Source organism: Anas acuta, chromosome Z, assembly GCF_963932015.1.
Source record: "Anas acuta chromosome Z, bAnaAcu1.1, whole genome shotgun sequence".
NCBI lineage: Eukaryota > Metazoa > Chordata > Aves > Anseriformes > Anatidae > Anas > Anas acuta.
The window spans coordinates 12,882,377-12,900,551 of record NC_089017.1 but is presented as its reverse complement, the minus strand read 5'-3'; the positions used below and the strand labels follow the sequence as shown (position 1 = coordinate 12,900,551).

Below are 18,175 nucleotides of genomic sequence, written 5' to 3'. Positions count from 1 at the left end.
CCAGCAAGTAACTGACTCCATTAAATGTGCAAGGAAGAACTCAAATTAAATTAGAATTCACAGCACACACTGAAAATAGAAATCCTGTCATTAGAAGTAATAGTTCAGTAAGATTTGCTTGTGGACAGTTAGATGATTGTGAGGCATTATTGAGAAAACTATTTCTAGCTTTAATCATAAATTAATGAGTCCAGGCAGAAGATACTTGGATAGAATGACATATTAGGTAAGATGTAGCCTACAGATAAAAAGAGCCAGAAAGAAGAATTTAAATGCAGTACACCATCCAGTTTCTAAACAAACATACTGAAACAGCTCATTGTGATCCAGTATTTTTTTTATTTATTAATAATTTCTAAAGCAAAATAAAATGGTCCAAGTACGTACTGGATCTGACTGATCTTTCAAGCTACACTCTATAATGCATTCTGAACACCACGACTTAGAAGCATGCACCACAACCTATTATATGCATCCTTGACTTCTGTTTAACCACAAAGAAGCTGAGTGTGCTTGACATTCCAGAGGAGGTGATCAGTACTTAGCAGGATTATGCCCACATGCTGTTCTTTACCCAGAAAAAAAGAAGATCCTCATGAACTGAGATAAGTGGTTTGAAAGACTACCCTGTCTGTTTGCCAAGAGGATTTTTTGTTTTTATTTTTTTATTTTTGGGGACTCTCTTTATCTTTGAGAACAACTTTAGCCAGATTTACAAGACATCTGTTGCTGAAAATCTGTCTGTGTTATCAAGGTAGTGTTATAGCTCTTGACAAAACACCACAAAGATTTATATATTTAAAATACCATTATGTAGATTTCCTGCTCTGTATGTTATGCTGAAGGAAACTTGGAAACTTGAAAATTTAGCAGTGGCTCTGGAGTTTTATTTCAGAGATGTTCAGACATAGCATGCTGGTTTAAATTCCTGTCTTGCTTCAGCCACTGAAAGATAACATTTTTTGCACTTAACATTAACATTTGCTTATAACATTTTTTGCACTTGAAAGGCTTCAGGGCATATACAGCAATATAGCTTACTCTACAAAATCTGAGCTCCTAGAATGGATACCATTTCTGGAAGGTCTAGGTTAGTTCAACAAAGGTCACTATTATCCTTTCATCACCCCCGTGCAGAAGTGTACATCCTGCAACCTGGACAGTCGAGAACTAGCATTTGCAAAATCAGGTTCTGCCATTTCATTTTAGTAAACATTCCCTGTGTCTAATAGAGAACAGAGTGCTGCAGTGGTGGACAGACTCTCAGAATCGAGAGGTCTGGTGCTGGCAGAGAGGATCCACTCAGGCACTGCACAGAGCAGTGTGACCTGGCTGCCAAGTGGCCACATGCCCTTTGTTCCAGACTGCTAGGAGTCATCTCTGGGGCTTATCATGAATGTCAGATTACTGGCGAAGTTCTTGGAAAACCAGAAAAATCAGCAAACAACAATACAGACCTCAGGTTTCCCAATCCTTTTACCATTCAATTGCTATTTCAGTCCGCCAGCCAGAGATTCACCCATGATGTTCATTCTTATGCATAAGCTGCTTATCAAAAGACTGAGAGGCAATGATATTAGTAAGCACATCAAAATGCAATTAATAATTCAGTAGAAAAAAAAAAAAAAAGCCAAAAAAAACACAAGGAAATAGCAGGTTAAGAAGGTGGCTCCAAATCCCAAATACAAATATATATCAACTGCAAGACACAATTAGACCTTCAAAAGAGAAGAGGGAGAACAGTATTATTAAATACTATCTTTCCACCAGTCCCACCAAAAACTCAGTTCTGGCAACCAGTGGCAGAAAATTTTAGGAAAAAAAACAGGTTATTAAAACAGGAGCAATTTCGCTGGTGATATATTCATAGAAGGAAAAGATGAATCATGACTAAACATGACTACCATGATTTTTTTTTTGTGAAACAGAAAAAAGGCATACATAAAGCTGCCTTAGCTCCAGCAAACAGTTAATCTACCCACTTCGTGAACTCATTTATTTCTTTGAGGAAACTGATGTAGATGTAAATTTGAATCTTTGTCTCCCAGTGTTTGGAGATTTCTTTAGGACTGTTCATCAATTTAAGAAATACAAATAAGCCTGACAGAAAACTGACCCTTAGTTATGGGGTATACTTAGAAAAAACAGTATAGAACCCGAGTCACTGAATATATGGTAATTTGCAGCTTAGACAAGAAAAGCAGCTTACCATTTTCCTTCCTCATTTTCATACTGTTGAACTGTGTACCCAAACATGTCTTCCAGAGGCCCACTGAAGGTCAATGAATTTTTCACATCAACATTGGAAGAGACAACGAGATGAAGGAGAGCTTTAAAAGAAAACAAAACAATAACAGCAAAAAAAACATGTAGCAACATGCATGAAAACACAAACTTTTCAGAAATCAAAGTTAAGTTACAACTTAGTGAGGGTTTAAGACAGGGATTGAAAGTGGTATTTTGAAAGTATTTATATTTTTCAAATTTATATTTGAATATATTTACCATAGCTTTACCAAGATTTAAAATCACACATACATATGCGTCTATATTCACAGACTGATTTCTATAGCCAAAACTTAGATGTTAATTTTAAAAGTCAAAATTATTGAATTACTGGTCAACATCACTACTTATATATTAAATAAGGCTTTTTATCTTTTCTTTATTCTTCATTTCAAGCAGCAATCTCTTCCATTCTTGTCCTGTAGAAGTCACTTTCATAAACAACCACTGATTTACATCTGCAGGGCTGTCTATTTAATACAGAACCAAAACTTCGATGAATTTGTAGAACATCAGAACTAGTTAAAAACAATTATATACATCTTAATTTTCATTTCAAAGAAGCATTTCACGATCATTTACTGACATTTAACAGTTACATAAAAGTATCCATACTTTGACGTACTTGCTGCACGTCAAAGCATTCAAATGATGTCTAGGCAGTCACTAAAATACTTCTGTGTTATTCACCATTGAGATGACATTCTCATAGCTGGTTACTATAATTAAGCTCCCAAATGGTCAGTGCTAATCTGTCCCTCTCAGCATCACATTTCCTGCTTAATTCAGTAAAATCATCACAAAAAGACTGTCACAAAAAGACTATTTATCGCTGAGTAGGTATTTCCGGTTTCACTGGACAGCAGAAAAAGGAAAAGTTTTTTTTGTGTTATTTCAGTTTTTCTTCCGCCAGTCAGAGTCAGGAAATAAAAAGAAGTGGACACATTAAAATGGAGTTTACTTTTACTCTTCAGCAAAAATTCATTACAAGCAATGAGAAAAAAATCATGGGAAAAGCATTTCCCAGAAAAGTATGCATTCTTACGCAATTTTGCAACTACCACAACTACTAATGCAAAGACATGCATGCTTTGTCTTAACTACTGATATTTACTTTTAAATAATGCTACTATATCTCTTCATGTGCAATAGAGGTTTGTCTCTTTCTTTTCTCTTTGGGTCATCAAAGAATAATCAAAGTCAACAAAATTACAAAATTAAAAAAAAATCTGTAAAATTATCATTGGCTCAAATCTTTAACTTAATTTTCAGAGTAAACATAATAGCTTATTTATTTTTATAAATAAAAAAATAAATTTATTATTAATATTTTTATTACTATTTTCATTATTTTTTATATGAATATCATACATATGGTATTCAGGCCATCATTTAGACTCCCAATTTACCTCTTAGTCAATTAAACTGTTCTGACGAGTTTGTCTGCTAGTGTCTGGCTAGTAGTTTAGCCAAAAAAAGGTAATTGTGAAGTCCACCCATAACAACTCACCTCTTCAAGACCTCTAGAAGTCTGTTCACTTTAACCCCTGAATGAGGTGGGCATAACATCATTCTAGAAGTCTCTTAACCCTTGCTTACCACAGAAAACATAATTTGATTTTAAAGGGCACAGATTCCAGTTCATCTCTTCAAATTTACTTTCTTCTAAGGTTATTGAAGGTTATGTGTTCTGTACAACTCCATCACACATCACAGAACCATGTAATCATTAGGGTTGGAAAAGACCTCCAAGATCATCTGGTTCCCCTGCCATTCCCATTCCCCTGCCACCAGTATCACCCACTAAACCGTGTCCCTTCCTTGTACACCCTCAGGGATGGTGACTCCACCATCTCTCAGGGCAACCTGTTCTAACGACTGACTACTCCTTCTGAGAAGCAATGTCTCCTAATTTCCTACCTAAACCTCCCCTGGTGCAACTTGAGGTCGTTCCCTCTTGTACTATCACTAGTTATCTGCATCCTTTCAGGATGTTGTAGAGAGCAATAAGATCAATAACAACCCCAGTTCCCTCAGCTGCTCCCCATAGGACTTGTGTTCTAGACCCTTCACCAGCTTCATAGCCCTGCCATATCAATGATACCCTTCACATCATTCCATCCTCTGCTGAAAGAGAAGTTTCTTCACAGTACAGCATCGGCAACTGTTGTGAATTTTACGGTGTGTTCATGGTGCTAAATGGGCTTGAAAATTTCTGACTCTAGTACACAACACACTCAATCCCTATAGTTTTAAAGAGTACACTTCCAATCCTCATTATAACAGAAAGTTTGAAAATGTGGAATGTTAAAACACGCAAACTAGAAGACAAATAGAAAATGCCAGATATTTGCTACTATCACCCAAAAGCCTTCTGATTCTGAGTGAGGTTAATTTAGAACCAGCAATAATAATGGTTCTTGAAAGACAGAGCTAGAAGAATGAAAACAAGCTAGGACTGGTCAGAAATAAAAAGGAGTTGACTCTCCACAATGCAGAGAATAGAGATGGAGACTGTCAACAAAGGGTATTTTGGATGCTAAATATCGTGTATTCAGTGGATAACTGAGTAAGCTAATGGAGGTAGTTAGCTACTGCAGGTTATAAACCATACAGAAAGCACACTGAATTCAGGAAGTCCCCTTTGCTGGAAATATTCTGAAGATGGAAGAATACACAGGAGGAATAACATATATGCTTTCTCATCTATCTTTTGTCTCTGGGTATCATCTTACATTTACTCCTGACAACATGACACTGGACCAAATACTTTATTTGATCCAGTATAGTTATCCTTTTCCTCTCAACTTTCCCTTCAATTCTAGCTTGACATCAGATGCTTTGAAGTTTGATTTTTGTATGCAAATTGTGTGGCTTATTTTCATATGCAGATGTATTACATGACTTCCTGTGGCTTGTACGTGTATCACGAGTTTTTTTGAGTAAAAGTAAGTAAAAGTACTAGGCAATGGAAGATTAACTTATAAATACTTAATAAAGGTATGTTATTACATTTCCAACAGATTGCTTAAAATGAAATCTTACTTTTTCATGTAAAGATTTATTGAAATCTGCAGACGGTAAATGGAAAAGTGGAGTTTACATTGACCCATGTTACACTATCAGTTAACAATAACTCCACTTTTATGACTTTCATGATTTTTTTCACTTTTCAGTACGTTTTATACAAACCAGCAGTTCACATTATTGAAAAAAAAAAGATGATTGTGACTGAAAATGATACTTTATATCAGTAATAATTTCTAGCTTGTATTCTTCCAGACTTCTGATTTCTGTCTAAGTTGTAAACATTCTCTTCAGGTTCTAGCAAACTGGTGTAGATAGTACTATAAGTATAAAGACTACTGGCAGAAATAGTGAAAAAAAATAAAAGTTACAGAGAAGTTGGAGAGAATTCTTGAAGGGTATAGGGAATAAGTAGAAAAAAATATCTTTTGAGGCATGTAGTATTTGACTACATACTTAATCACAGTTATTGTAGGTAAATTAAACTAAGATTTTGAACCCTTCCATGCTGTGCTAACAGAATGACTAAAAAGACAGATCAAAGTACTGATCAGAAATACAGACTATAAATGTTTATCAGAGGATAAAACTTAAGTTCCAGCTTTTAGTTTCTCATTTTATAACAAAGGAACCACTGTAGAAAACTGGGATAATGACTCTCTCACTGCTGTCGTTAACTGCGTAAGAAAACTAGCTGGTGCACATAGCATTTGTATCTGGGCACAGTTCGTACCTGTGCATGAGAAGTTAATACTCAGTCACCAAGACAGCAAGACAAATATTATTGTAATAGATAATTGCAAGCCTCGAGTAGTAGCTCATACTTGTACAGTAGTCACTGATACATTTTTTCCCTTCTGTTTTATTTAACTTGAGTTTTTAACCAAACTTTACCAGAACAACCGAGCAGATGACATTAAACTATGCAAAAAATGCTTAAAATATATTTCCCCAGGACTTGTCTGAGTGCCTATTGCCTGGTCACTCTAATCTTTGCAAACAGAGAACTGCAGAGGGCCCCCATGTTTTTGTAGAATGTCAACATAACCAGAGCTGCAGCACGTCTAACTAGCACCTGGCTCTTGACTGATGAAAAAAAAGATAAATTACCTGCAATAGATGACATAATGGAGACTGACTTAACCATGAGAAGAGAGTACATTCAGTTAGGATATTTTGTCTGTGTATGGTCTGTAGCAAATAACAATTGCATCCTCTATAAACAGTGGCTATTCTTGGAAAGGACAAATTCGTGTGTTACATTTAACATTACACATTGGCTGCACCCTAATTTTCCCCACTAGCATGCGGTCAGAGACACTTAGTCAAACACTTCCTGCTGTAGCATTTCAGAAGTCTTTATTAGTTCTTCTGTATTTTGCAAAAAGAGAAAGAAACAAAGCAGGTCTAAGTGCAGTTAGGAAAGAAAAAGTAGAAATGTCTTGTAAAAATATGCACAACTGGAAAACACTGGGAAAGTCTGAAGAAATAATGTTTTCAGGAGAAGAATTCCAGACTGCTTCCATCCTGGATAATTAAAGAAATTTAAGATTAAAATAAAATTAAAATATTGTATTGACTTCTCATATTTAGGAACCTCTTGCAAAGAAAACAACAATGACAAAGTGCTTTATTGTCTTGCAATGTTACTGTAATGGTATTTTAAAGATCTGCAAACAACACAGGAGTGCAATACAGAATACACTGAAAGCTAAGTGACATTAGGAAGGATGTCCTAGCTTATAGAGCAATACCTAACTGCTCTGTTAGAGTATTTTATGCTAATGTTGCAAAAATCCTCTCTCTATTGTACTTTAATAAAACATGAAGAAAGAAGCTTATATGGAAGTATCCAGGGTATCGGTTACTCACTGAGGGGATCAGGACTGGGAGTACTGGCTTGACCTCCCATGACACCTTAATATGAACACAGCAGCATATGGTATCATGCTTTGCACTTAGAAAAACCTTTCACTTGAGAAAATTGATACCACCGAGTGCTGACACATGCAAGTTTGTGCTGCTGCTCTCAGCCAGCTGGAATCAATCTGTCGAATCTGTGTGTGATTCTGTGTGAAATAACACTGGATCTTTTAGCTTCATCAACACAACACCGTGTACTCAGGTTTGGGGCTGGTCTGCATCTGGCTAGTAGAAAGAGAATATTAAACATGCATCTGCTTGCAAAGATGTACCCATAAAATACTATTTGTAAAATGGCTCAAGCATAAAGAAGTAGATTCTTTGCTGGTAATTTAGAGGGGAGAATCTTCACATTTTATTTTTACCTCACTTGTGATAATGTCACTGCAGCATTATACACATCTTATGAAAAAGACATTTAGTCACAGACATTTCAAGTAGGAGAAAATATGGCTGCATGGTACAATTGCCATCTGTGAACTTGGAGGCTACAGTGCTTTGGCCTTAATGTAGAAGGCCATGAAGGCCTTCATAGGAGTTTGTGCTGCATTCATTTTTGGCTGACTAACTACCACTGTATTTCACATAAAGCTGCATATTAAAAAAAAAAAAAAAAAAAAAAAAGGAGGAGGAAAAAGGATTAACTTTTGGAACTTTTTCAGTAGAGCTTAAATCAAGCCTTTCATTCTTCAGGGCTACAAAAGAACCTTTGTATAATTTTGCCTCCAGCTTTTTTTTTTTTTTTTTTTCTTTAATCTTTAACCTTTGAAAAAGCGAAAGACTGATTTTCTGGAATAAGCCCATATAATAAAATAAAAAAAAGACATCATTAAAAGTAGATAAGTATCCAAAAAAGTAAAAGAAATATGTATTTAAAAGTGGTTCCAGATTCAGTAGCCACATGCTTTTCAAAGCCAATTAAACGCTTTGTACAGCTCCATAAATAAAGCTTCCTTTGCCAGTTTTTGTACTGAAAAATTTGTACTGGAAAATGGCTTTATAATGCAGTGTCAAGCCTGAAAATATACTGAATCAAAGCTTTGTAATGTGATCCCAAATGAGTAACACAATGCAACATGCAAAACTCCTGTAAATGCAATAGCAGAGATCAAGAATATGTCCCCTACTCAGCAGTCATCAGAATAAAACCATACTGTTCAAAGTCTGCAACCTTTGAAATCATGCCTCTCTTTAGAATGATTCTTAGCACTTTGCAGTTTCTCACAGAAGGGAGAAAAAGACTTAGAAATATTTGACCACATACAAAAAAACATCATGAGGTCAGCCGCTAGACTTGTACAGATGTACAGAGACTTAGAAAATTTAGCGGTTAGATAAAAGCCAAACACTTCCTAGAAAATGTTTGAGTTCATCTCCAGTGATCTCCATCCTATCTTTTGGGTGTAGTTCTTCTATCAATACTTAACTACATTTAAGTCCTACAGCCTTTAGCTTAGAGTTCCCTCTTGCCCCATTCTCATTTCCTATCAAGGACCATTTCCTCCAGAACACTCCACTATAACTTCTGCTTCCCAATATCTAACTTGATATAGCAACTCTAAGGACCTTCTATCTCTGGACCCCTTCTTAGGTAGAATATATTTATAGTCATTTGTTATTAAATCAAGTTTCATAAAAATGCATGGTTAAAATGTATATTACTTCCCAGAATGAAGACCAGAAACTTAAAATGAAGCAATCTGGGGCAAAATAAATAAATAAATAAATAAAATAACTGAACAAACAAGAATTTGATAACCTAAAGAAAAACATGTTATTCACAACACTCTCTAAAACTGCTCACAGGCCTGTAAGCTTTCTTCCACAAAAAAAAAAAAATTCTCCAGTTTGATAAGTTGAATATGTTTCAATTGGTTTTCTATGAGCTTTCTAACTGCTCAGTTATGCTGGATCTCAGTTTTGCCAGCTGATGTCCTGCTACTGGAAGCTCTCCTGTGTGTAGCCTTGTCTCAATTAGCATTGCAAGTCAAGTACAGCTATTGTCGGGGGAAACACATGCCAAAATACTTAGTAAACCTCAAAGCCTAAGTGTTTTTTATCTGACTTCACACGGTTAACTGGTCTGCTTTTCCTACGCCAAACTGCGTACTTTAAGTATTTACAGTTAATTTTGTTTCTATTATGCTACCATATTAGCCCCAGGAGATTCAATAAGAATCATACATTTTCTTTTATACAAATATGAAGCTATTTGACTACCCAAAGCCTCGTTACTGTTATCATGCTAAATAATTTCTAAATATTTCTAAGTATTCTTTTCAGGTTTCTTAAGACTAACTTCCCTAACACATGCTTGGTGGGGGAGCAAACCCCATTTTCTTCTACTCAAACAAGGCGCTCCCATACCTTTTCCAGCTTATGTAATCACAAAGATCACTTTACATCAAGGAATAGCTTCTTCAACATTATGCTTATGATTAAATCCAAAGACATGAGTGGAATATGCAAAAGGTAGCACAATTGCTTAAAAAAATAGTGTGATCATCGTTACATATGACCGCTCCAGTACAGTTAATAATCAGTTTTTATGCATCTTTGAATCAGCGAAGTACTTTACAATATCAGAGTTGAAGCTCATGTAGAAGCTCACAGAATCACAAAACTGCTTGGGTTGGTAGGGACCTTAGACTATAGAAATGTACCAAGAAATGTTGAGAAAGAGATGGTAGTGTGATACCTGTTCAACAATAAGCATCATGCCTATTCTCCACTCAAAGGAGGTTTACTTTGATGAGTTATTTGCAACACGTTCAACACCTTTCATAATCGCAGTGTATTAGAGCACAATCAAGAAAACAGAAAGCATCAAGTACTAGTTGCTGGCCAAACATGTGAGTTGGAGTAAATTACTACCTGTCGGTGTTCAAATGTGAACATCAAATGCCATTATATCTAAGTTTCTTTTGAATCCATGCTTTGTAACTGTACTTTCTCTTTCCAACTAACTAAATATCTTTAAGAATGAAGTGAAAATGCCATGTCAAAAAATACTTGAGAAAACTAAAAAACAATGCAGTCAAGTTAATGTACTTTTGAAGGTGGATATATTGCCACTAGGGTGCTTTTTATACATTAAAAATACTGTTCTCTTTTGAGAGAACATGAACCACTGCACACATAAAAAAAATACTGTCAGCCTATGTCACGAAACTTAAAATTGCCCATCTACAAAATTGGCCAGTAGGTACAGAAATAATCACAATTCCTTTTGAACAGTCTGGAAAATGTGATAATCACAGAAATGATAAAAAAAAAAAAAGCACAGTTGAAAACTCATGTTATTATCTCTCCACCAGGACAAAATATAGTTTTGTTTTTGTCTTCCTGATCTGTTATCATTATTCATGATTTTTTTTTCCCCGAATTGTTTTCAAAGACTGTCAGGTAAATTTTCTCAAAAGTCAGCAGTCTTAAGGCTAATACCAGAATGAAAATGCTTCAGTGGCACTAACAGCTTTCTGAAAAGCAACAGCTTTCAATTTTTCCATTTCTTTACTACACAATGGCTACAAACTCCTTTCTTTCATCACCTTATGCTAAGCATAATCATTGGCTCTCTGTCAGCTGAATCACTCAAAGCTTCAGGAAGAGAAGAAACCCTCCAAAAGAAAATGCGAATATCTTGCTGTGATCGTCTCACACATGGCTAACCAAAGTACTACAGAACGTAAATTCAAACCAGTTCTTATACAGTGCAGCAAAAACACAGAGACAATGTACACACTAAAATTGATTAGCTCGTATTTGTTATCTATAAAATGTATCAATATCAATTCAGCTGTGATCCAAGAAACTGTAGTAAGTGCAGTGAAATGGAAAAGATGGAAGCTCACAAATCTCTCTTTCCAGTCCAATATACCTCTGTTAAGCAGTAATTTTGAAGAAAAACAAAACTAAACCAAATAAAAATATGAACAAGGAAAAATTCCTAAGCTGAGCAGGGACGTACATACTTTGGAGTTAAATTTCAGCTCTGTATATTAAAAGAAAACAACAACAACAACAACTTGTCAACTATAGTTAAGTTGTCTCAAGAACTCCTCTCCCAATATTTCTGATAATACAGCATCTATGATAATTTTGACTAGAATACTCTAGAACACTCATTTTCTTCATCTAAGACATCTTCTAGTACAGTAAGAGGGAAGCACTACGTTGCTCCAATTTTTTATTTCATGACTGCATTAAAAAAAAAGAATTACATGTTTCCCCGTTTAAAATATTTACTTCCTAAATTTAAAAGGGATTTGAAAACTCCAGAACTTAAAAGACTTTCTTAGCACCTTCCTTAACATTATTTTATTCTTAGTCCTCCCTTATTTATCAACTTCTTGTATCAAGTTCAGCTCAAAGTTGCAACAAAATGTAAACCAAACAAATGGATTTTTATGAAACTGAAGTCCCTTTAAAATGCAGAGGGAGAACCTATGACAGCCTAATACAGAAAGCACTTTTACAAAGTAAAGTATCCAAGTAAAGGTGTTTTTTTTTTGTTTGTTTCTTTTTTTTTTTTTTTGTATATGTGTTTCTGTAGTTAAAAAGTCATACTTGCAGTTTTCTGAGAGCAGAACAGTAGAGATGAAATCTGCTGTTACTAAAAACTAATTTTGGAAGGTTTAAAAACGCTGCACATTGAGATTAGAGTGATAGATATGAATCATTATCCAAATAGCTTTTTATTGCTTTTAATATATTAATTCTATGTAAAGAATCAACTGTACTGTCAATAATATTGTTCAAGATGTCATTTTTTACCTTTTTTTTTTTTTTTCATAACTACAAAACATAACTACAGTGGAAATATAGTTGCTTAGATATTGCTAGAGGCAGTAATGGGAAATAAAGTCCCATATTTGTTGAAATACTGGAATTACACCAGATGCCAGCACTATCACAACACAACATAACTGGAAGCACCTCTCCATTCCCAACTGTGCAGAAGCCAACAGGGGATGCCTGCTTTGTCCCATGGGAGCACAGCAGAGCAGGTGTTGCCTGTTTAAACAGAGTGGCACAGCCTGCTTACAAGCAATATCTTGAGCTTGTCTCAAGCACAGACTGACTTGAGTAATCATGGTATCAGTTCTCCATCAAGACATATGGAGCACTTCAACTTCAAAACTTGTTACTGCTCAGAGGTGAAAGAGAAGAGAAACACCAGCAGTCCATTTCCTTACCCTACCTACAAGTTGTTGCCTAGGTAAGAAATCTAACCTTGCACCAGACAGTTTAACGAATACAGGTCGATGATACAATAAGTTTTTAACTGAGAAATCCAAGCAGACAAGAACGTGGGACCTCAGTGGTCATTACATTCCGTCTTCCTTAAAACAAACCATAAATTATCTGCCTCATGTACAAATGGCAACAAAAACCACCACCACATGCAGGCCACAAAAGACACTGCAGAAAAGAGAAGCAGTAATTTGTTCTAAACTGTGCTTTCATAATTGCATGGAAACTACCACAAGAACAAATGGCATTGCACTGGCCAATTCAGAAACTACTGCTATGCACCTTACTGAAGCAGCTTCACTCATCTTATGGTCTAGGACAACCATAAGGACTTTTATATGCTTGCTGTTTTATATGTTAGTAGCTAATATCCAGTTTATCTGCAAGGTGAACATAATTTACAGGCAACAGATAAAACCCAGCCTTCTGTACATAGATTAATGTACCAGTAACTCAGGAAGTGGCAAACAATGTTCACCAGAGAGTACCAGAAAACTCAATGAAACCAAAAAGCCAAATTTGCACCTGTGTATGTGTGCTGAAATGAAAGCAAAAGATACCTCCAGTGTAGGTTAGAAGCTTGCTCCCCAGAATGATCATGTGTGACATCTTTGAAGTGGTATATACTGCAGATCTGTGACTCTACCATTGTCATGTCACAGTGCAGTCTGGGAAATAAACTAATTTTCTAAATTACAGTAACAGTATATGGGGGACATGTATTTTTGTTACACTTTTATAGTAAAGGTACTTTGTTTTTCATTTAAAAGGTTAATAAATTATCCAAAAGATAGTATGAATTATCAATATTGAATAGTAATATGCTGAAAACTCAATGCAAATTATATGCATTGTCAACCATTTCTACTAATTTTTAAAGACTATGACAATAATAGCAGGAAGAGCTAGGAAGGCACCCCCTTTGCTGTACTGTTGGTGTAGTGATGTTATTGGCAAGGCAGGTGAAAGCACTACAGAAATAATCCCAGGTCATTTTACTGCAAATGTTCTCTTTTACTCATCAAGAAACAATTCAGGGAAATTTGGAACTAGCCATTCAGAGACTGTAAGAGGAAGGTTTGTTCCTCCCCTCTTCCCCCCTCCAAAATAAACCTGGACCCTAGAGGGAGAAAAACATCCTGTTTTTTAGATATAGTTTAAGATAGAGCTTTCTACATGACTTACTGGTGCTAATAACTGACATTTCCTACCCACAACACATGAAGTACACCCATGATTTTAAGATAGCTGTCCATCCCAAGCTGGTTCAGAAAAAGTATTCAGGCATTAAAAGGAGCTGCACAGAGAACCCATTATACCTTTGAAACATCTACATCGACTACACACAAGTACCCTACAGAGTTTATCAGTGAAGAAATTTTATTTTGTCTTGTGGATGTCACTTGTCCAGAGTAAACAGAAGTTTGCAAAGCTAAAGACAGATATCTAAGACTGACTCAAGTTGACAGGAGCTACAAGTGTTGGAAAAGAACCTCCTAAAAAGGCAAAAAGAACCTCATGACACCATCTTCTGTCCCACAACTTCTGCAAAAACTTGTCACCCTATCACAGATTTATCATCAGCTTTACGTAAGTAGCATCCTAACTAGAGTTTCAGCAGCAGCAGGAGTGATGGTGTTCAGTTTTGCCCTGAAGCCCAGCTAAGAGGCTGTGACAAGAATGCCGATGCTGTGCACTTTATTATTATTATTATTATTATTATTATTATTATTATTATTATTATTGTTATTATTATTATTATTATTATTATTACTACTACTGTTATTATACAGCCTATAGCTCTTTGGATACTGCTGCTGCATTTGTCTAAGGCTGACATTTCTAACCTGTGCAGAGGTAAAGAAGGGATCAGCTCAAAGCAGCTCACTTCGGAGTCTTTGAAGGAAAAGTGCTTTCTAAAGGAAACACATTTAATGATCAATGAAGTGAGATCGATGTGTGTTCATAAACAAAAAGCTGATTTTTTTATTTTTTTTTTAATAAATCATTAGAGCTCTTGGAAGACAGCAGACTGACGGAGATCGAGAGGCAATTACTCAATAAACCCAGGCACCTAATGCAAGCATCTTCACGTTGTCAGCTCAACCATAGTTTGAGAAAGAGTTTCTGCCTGCTCACTCAATCCTAGCACGAGTCAGGTATTGCGGTACGAACTGGTAGATGTGGCACAAACATATGTGCTAAGTCTTGGACTCAGAAACATGGCAACTCAGTTCTCCACTAAAACAATAGCAGCAAGCACTCTGCTTCTGTTCAGAGCACAGGGTACAGGATTGCTGAATCAATTCCTATCTGCTGCTGGCAGCTACATCATCTCTTTCAGGGTAAACAAATTCCATGTCAAAGAGACCTTTTGCTCTGATTATTCTGACTGGAAGGCAATTCCAACTTCTTATTTTTCAGTAGTAGGAATTTTCTCCTCTCTGGCATATATTTATTTCTTGCCAGTTCTTGTGTCAAAATAAGAGTTTTTAAGCTAGAGAACAAAGCAGTTTAAAAAGTGTTCTAGAAGTAAAACTGAAAGCATTCAATTCCAAAATGCTGCTGTCTAAATCTCTAAACATTTTTCACTGACAATTCCAATAGTGCTCTCCTTGAAAAGAAAGACTATGTAAAACTGTATAAGCTTTTTGGCTGGAAGAACAAGTCTTCAAAGTTAGGAAAGGTTAGATTTAGTGTTGTCAGCAATAACACTAATTTGGTTCTTTCTGAACACTTAATAGGATTTTTGTGTCATAACAGAAGTAGCATGTGATCATGCAAGTAGACTTGCATAAAACATACACAGACAGCTTGCAATTGCTCAAGCAATCAAACTTCTTTACCAAGAGGTTTATATGCTTGACTTGTCAACTAAGTGTCTGTCTACTAATAGATTTTTAATAACTGATTCCTGACACTTAAGAGAAAAAGTATCAGATCTTGCCATTTGCCTGACTTGACTTACTATAAAAATGGTTAATAAAAATGATTTTTTATGGCTTTCTCTTACTGTTTCTTCTAAATAATTCACCCTCAAAAACTCTGACAGGTTTATTTTAATCATCTTCTGTTGATTTTTTTTTTTATTAGAAATTAACTAATCAGAAATTGACCAGAAAGCACAAAGTGCCTTTGTCTGTCAAAAGCAAGCCATGTTACTTTTGTAAAAATAGATAGAAAAGGCTATGTTCATAGGCAGGAATGAAAAGAAGACCATCTTTCACAATTCTCAGATATATCAATGACTCTACGTGTGACTTTTCTGTAGCCAGCCCAAAAGAAACTTCAGTGACCATGCAGTGACAGGATAAGCAATTCTCTTGAGCTCTCAATACCGTAATTTCTAGTCCCAGGCTTCTCTCCCTCAGATAAAAACTTAATCGCATTAGCTGGCATCGTAAAGAAAGATAAAATAATTCAGTTGGAAAGGACTACAAATATTCTAAACATCCACTGCTGTTATTTTCAGGGAAGAAGTCTCATGCTCAACACAGCATCTTATGTTTTCTGTCAAAATGTAACTTTTCATCCTTCCTCACTGGTCTGGAACTTGGAAACACTCACTTGTTAAGCAGCTGCTCCTTTCCTGCCTCTTAACACCATTTTCCTGAGGTACCAGCTCAGAGTGAGAACAGCTGCTGGCCCCAGTTTGGCCATTCTGGCAGACAGCTGATATTTTCCCAGCAATGTATTAAACAAACAAACAAAACAAACAAACAAAAAGGTCTACTTAAGCTCCTCTTACCTTACCTATAGCAGTACACCAGTTTCCACTTGGGAGAGGAATAAATTATATGGAATAAAAGAATAATCTTTACCAAAGGGAGTGGAAGTGGTCTTAGGGCAACTTTACAATAAAGATAAATAATAAACAATGCAATTAATAAATTTCTCTTACACCTAAACCAAAATGATTATACCAGTGTTAAACATTTGAAGTCACCAGTCTGAATGCTGCAGGTCAAAGGAAAAGGTACTTCTCTTCAGGAGAACCTGCTGCAGGTTTCAGAACTCCAGAAGCCTTTGAATGAAACACTCATGAGCATTTGATAATCAGCCATCAGACATCCTAGATGTAGCATATGCTACCAATCTCCTCCAACTGTAAAGAAATGTTGAGGTCTGAAAATAAAGATGAAGATTAAGCTTGCGTTCTAAAGTCATTGCTTCACCAACCACATGCAACTACAAGATAACAGTTGTTAGCTGCTTTTTTTCTTTTAAATCATGAAGACACTACGGTTTGAGGATACCACATTTTTACATGCGCACACACAGCTACCTACTTTCACATATGTTTGATGTTTCAATTCCTTCTTTTGAAGTACTTTCAATACAAAGTCTTAGGACAAATGCTTTTAGCTAAGAATATGTATTGAAGCTGGATGGGGAATTATTTGCTTGTCTTCAGAAGTGAGATTTGCTTGACTGCCACCAGATCCAATGTCTTTTTTGAAAACACTGGACCCTCTTCAGGACTATTTTCTGAAACATGAAGACTGTGGTTGCAGTGTGTTTTGTAGACACAGACCCAGCTTTAAATCACTTTCCTATCCCACTCAGATAAGAAACCTAAAAAATGTCTCCTATTGCCAAGAGGTTTCGCACCTGGGTCAATGTGGAACACTTACAAAACGTCAAATAGTACTTATCAAAGATAACTTTTAGAAAAGGAAGCACCTTTAGTCGAGTACTAACAATACATTCGAAAAGGGTCTTAAGCTTCATGCATTCAGTCCTCCTTGACCCCAAGACTTTCTTCACTATTCCTGGGGTGGTTTTGATTATAAATTCCATTTTAGACCAAAGATAATACTTCTGATTGACCCTGGTATGTACATTCCTAAAAAGGATGACTAGTTTCAACCAATTAACATTGTCTAATGGAACAGCTATTTTGCCAGAGGATCGTAGTTTGACAGTCAGTAATTATTAGAACAGTATGACAGTAATTACATGAGCTGTGAACATACCATTTCCCAAACACAGGGCAATAAATTAGAGATTGATACAGCATAATCTATCAAAAGCTGGCAGTGTTTGAAAGCTGCTTCTGCACGTTGCATTTCCCAGAAGGCACTGACTTGGAAGCAAACACTGCTCCAGTATCAGCCCTGCTGTTTCTTGTACAGTCCCCAAGTAGGACAAGAGGAAGAATGATTTTCAGAAAACGAAACAACTGTGGTTTCAGAGATCTTTTCCTCACACTACATTTTAGAGTATGACATGTTAAGACAATGTTTTTGACAGAAAAGCTATACTGCATTTCTAATACACTCAAGTTCAGAAGCTTACAGAGAATATGCACTACAGTTTAGTTGTTACACTTGGGACACTTTTTCGTGTTCCGTATCATGCAAGTAGTTATCCTCAAATCAAAGTCAATGCCCTATATGAGTCAAGCATAAAAATATGTGGCAGGATTGAGCATCAAGCTTATTAAGCAATTCTTTGGGCAACTGTCACAAGAAGCTACACAGCCAATGTTTATTCTTCCCAGGGCTGAAAAAGTCCAGGCTTGACCCATGTCAGAGACTGAATTAAGAACTGTAACAAAAACCACAAGACCCAACAGGTTAGGCATTTCCTTAGCTCTAAAGTAGCAGTATAATAAATTTGCAAAATATTTTCCTACACAAAACCTGAACACAGCAGTCTCTAAATACAGGTTGTGGCCACT

The 18,175-nt window shown here is 36.0% G+C and overlaps 1 protein-coding gene across 2 annotated transcripts in view; it reads right to left on the bottom strand.

Annotated features, from left to right (window-relative positions):
* The window catches only part of ITGA1 (integrin subunit alpha 1), a 74,392-nt gene that overhangs the window by 43,680 nt on the left and 12,537 nt on the right, over positions 1-18,175 (bottom strand). For both annotated transcript variants that reach the window (XM_068667818.1, XM_068667819.1), the window contains exon 2: positions 2,210-2,330. In XM_068667818.1, coding sequence (XP_068523919.1) covers positions 2,210-2,330 — 121 coding nt within the window. The remainder of the gene's footprint in view (positions 1-2,209; positions 2,331-18,175) is intronic.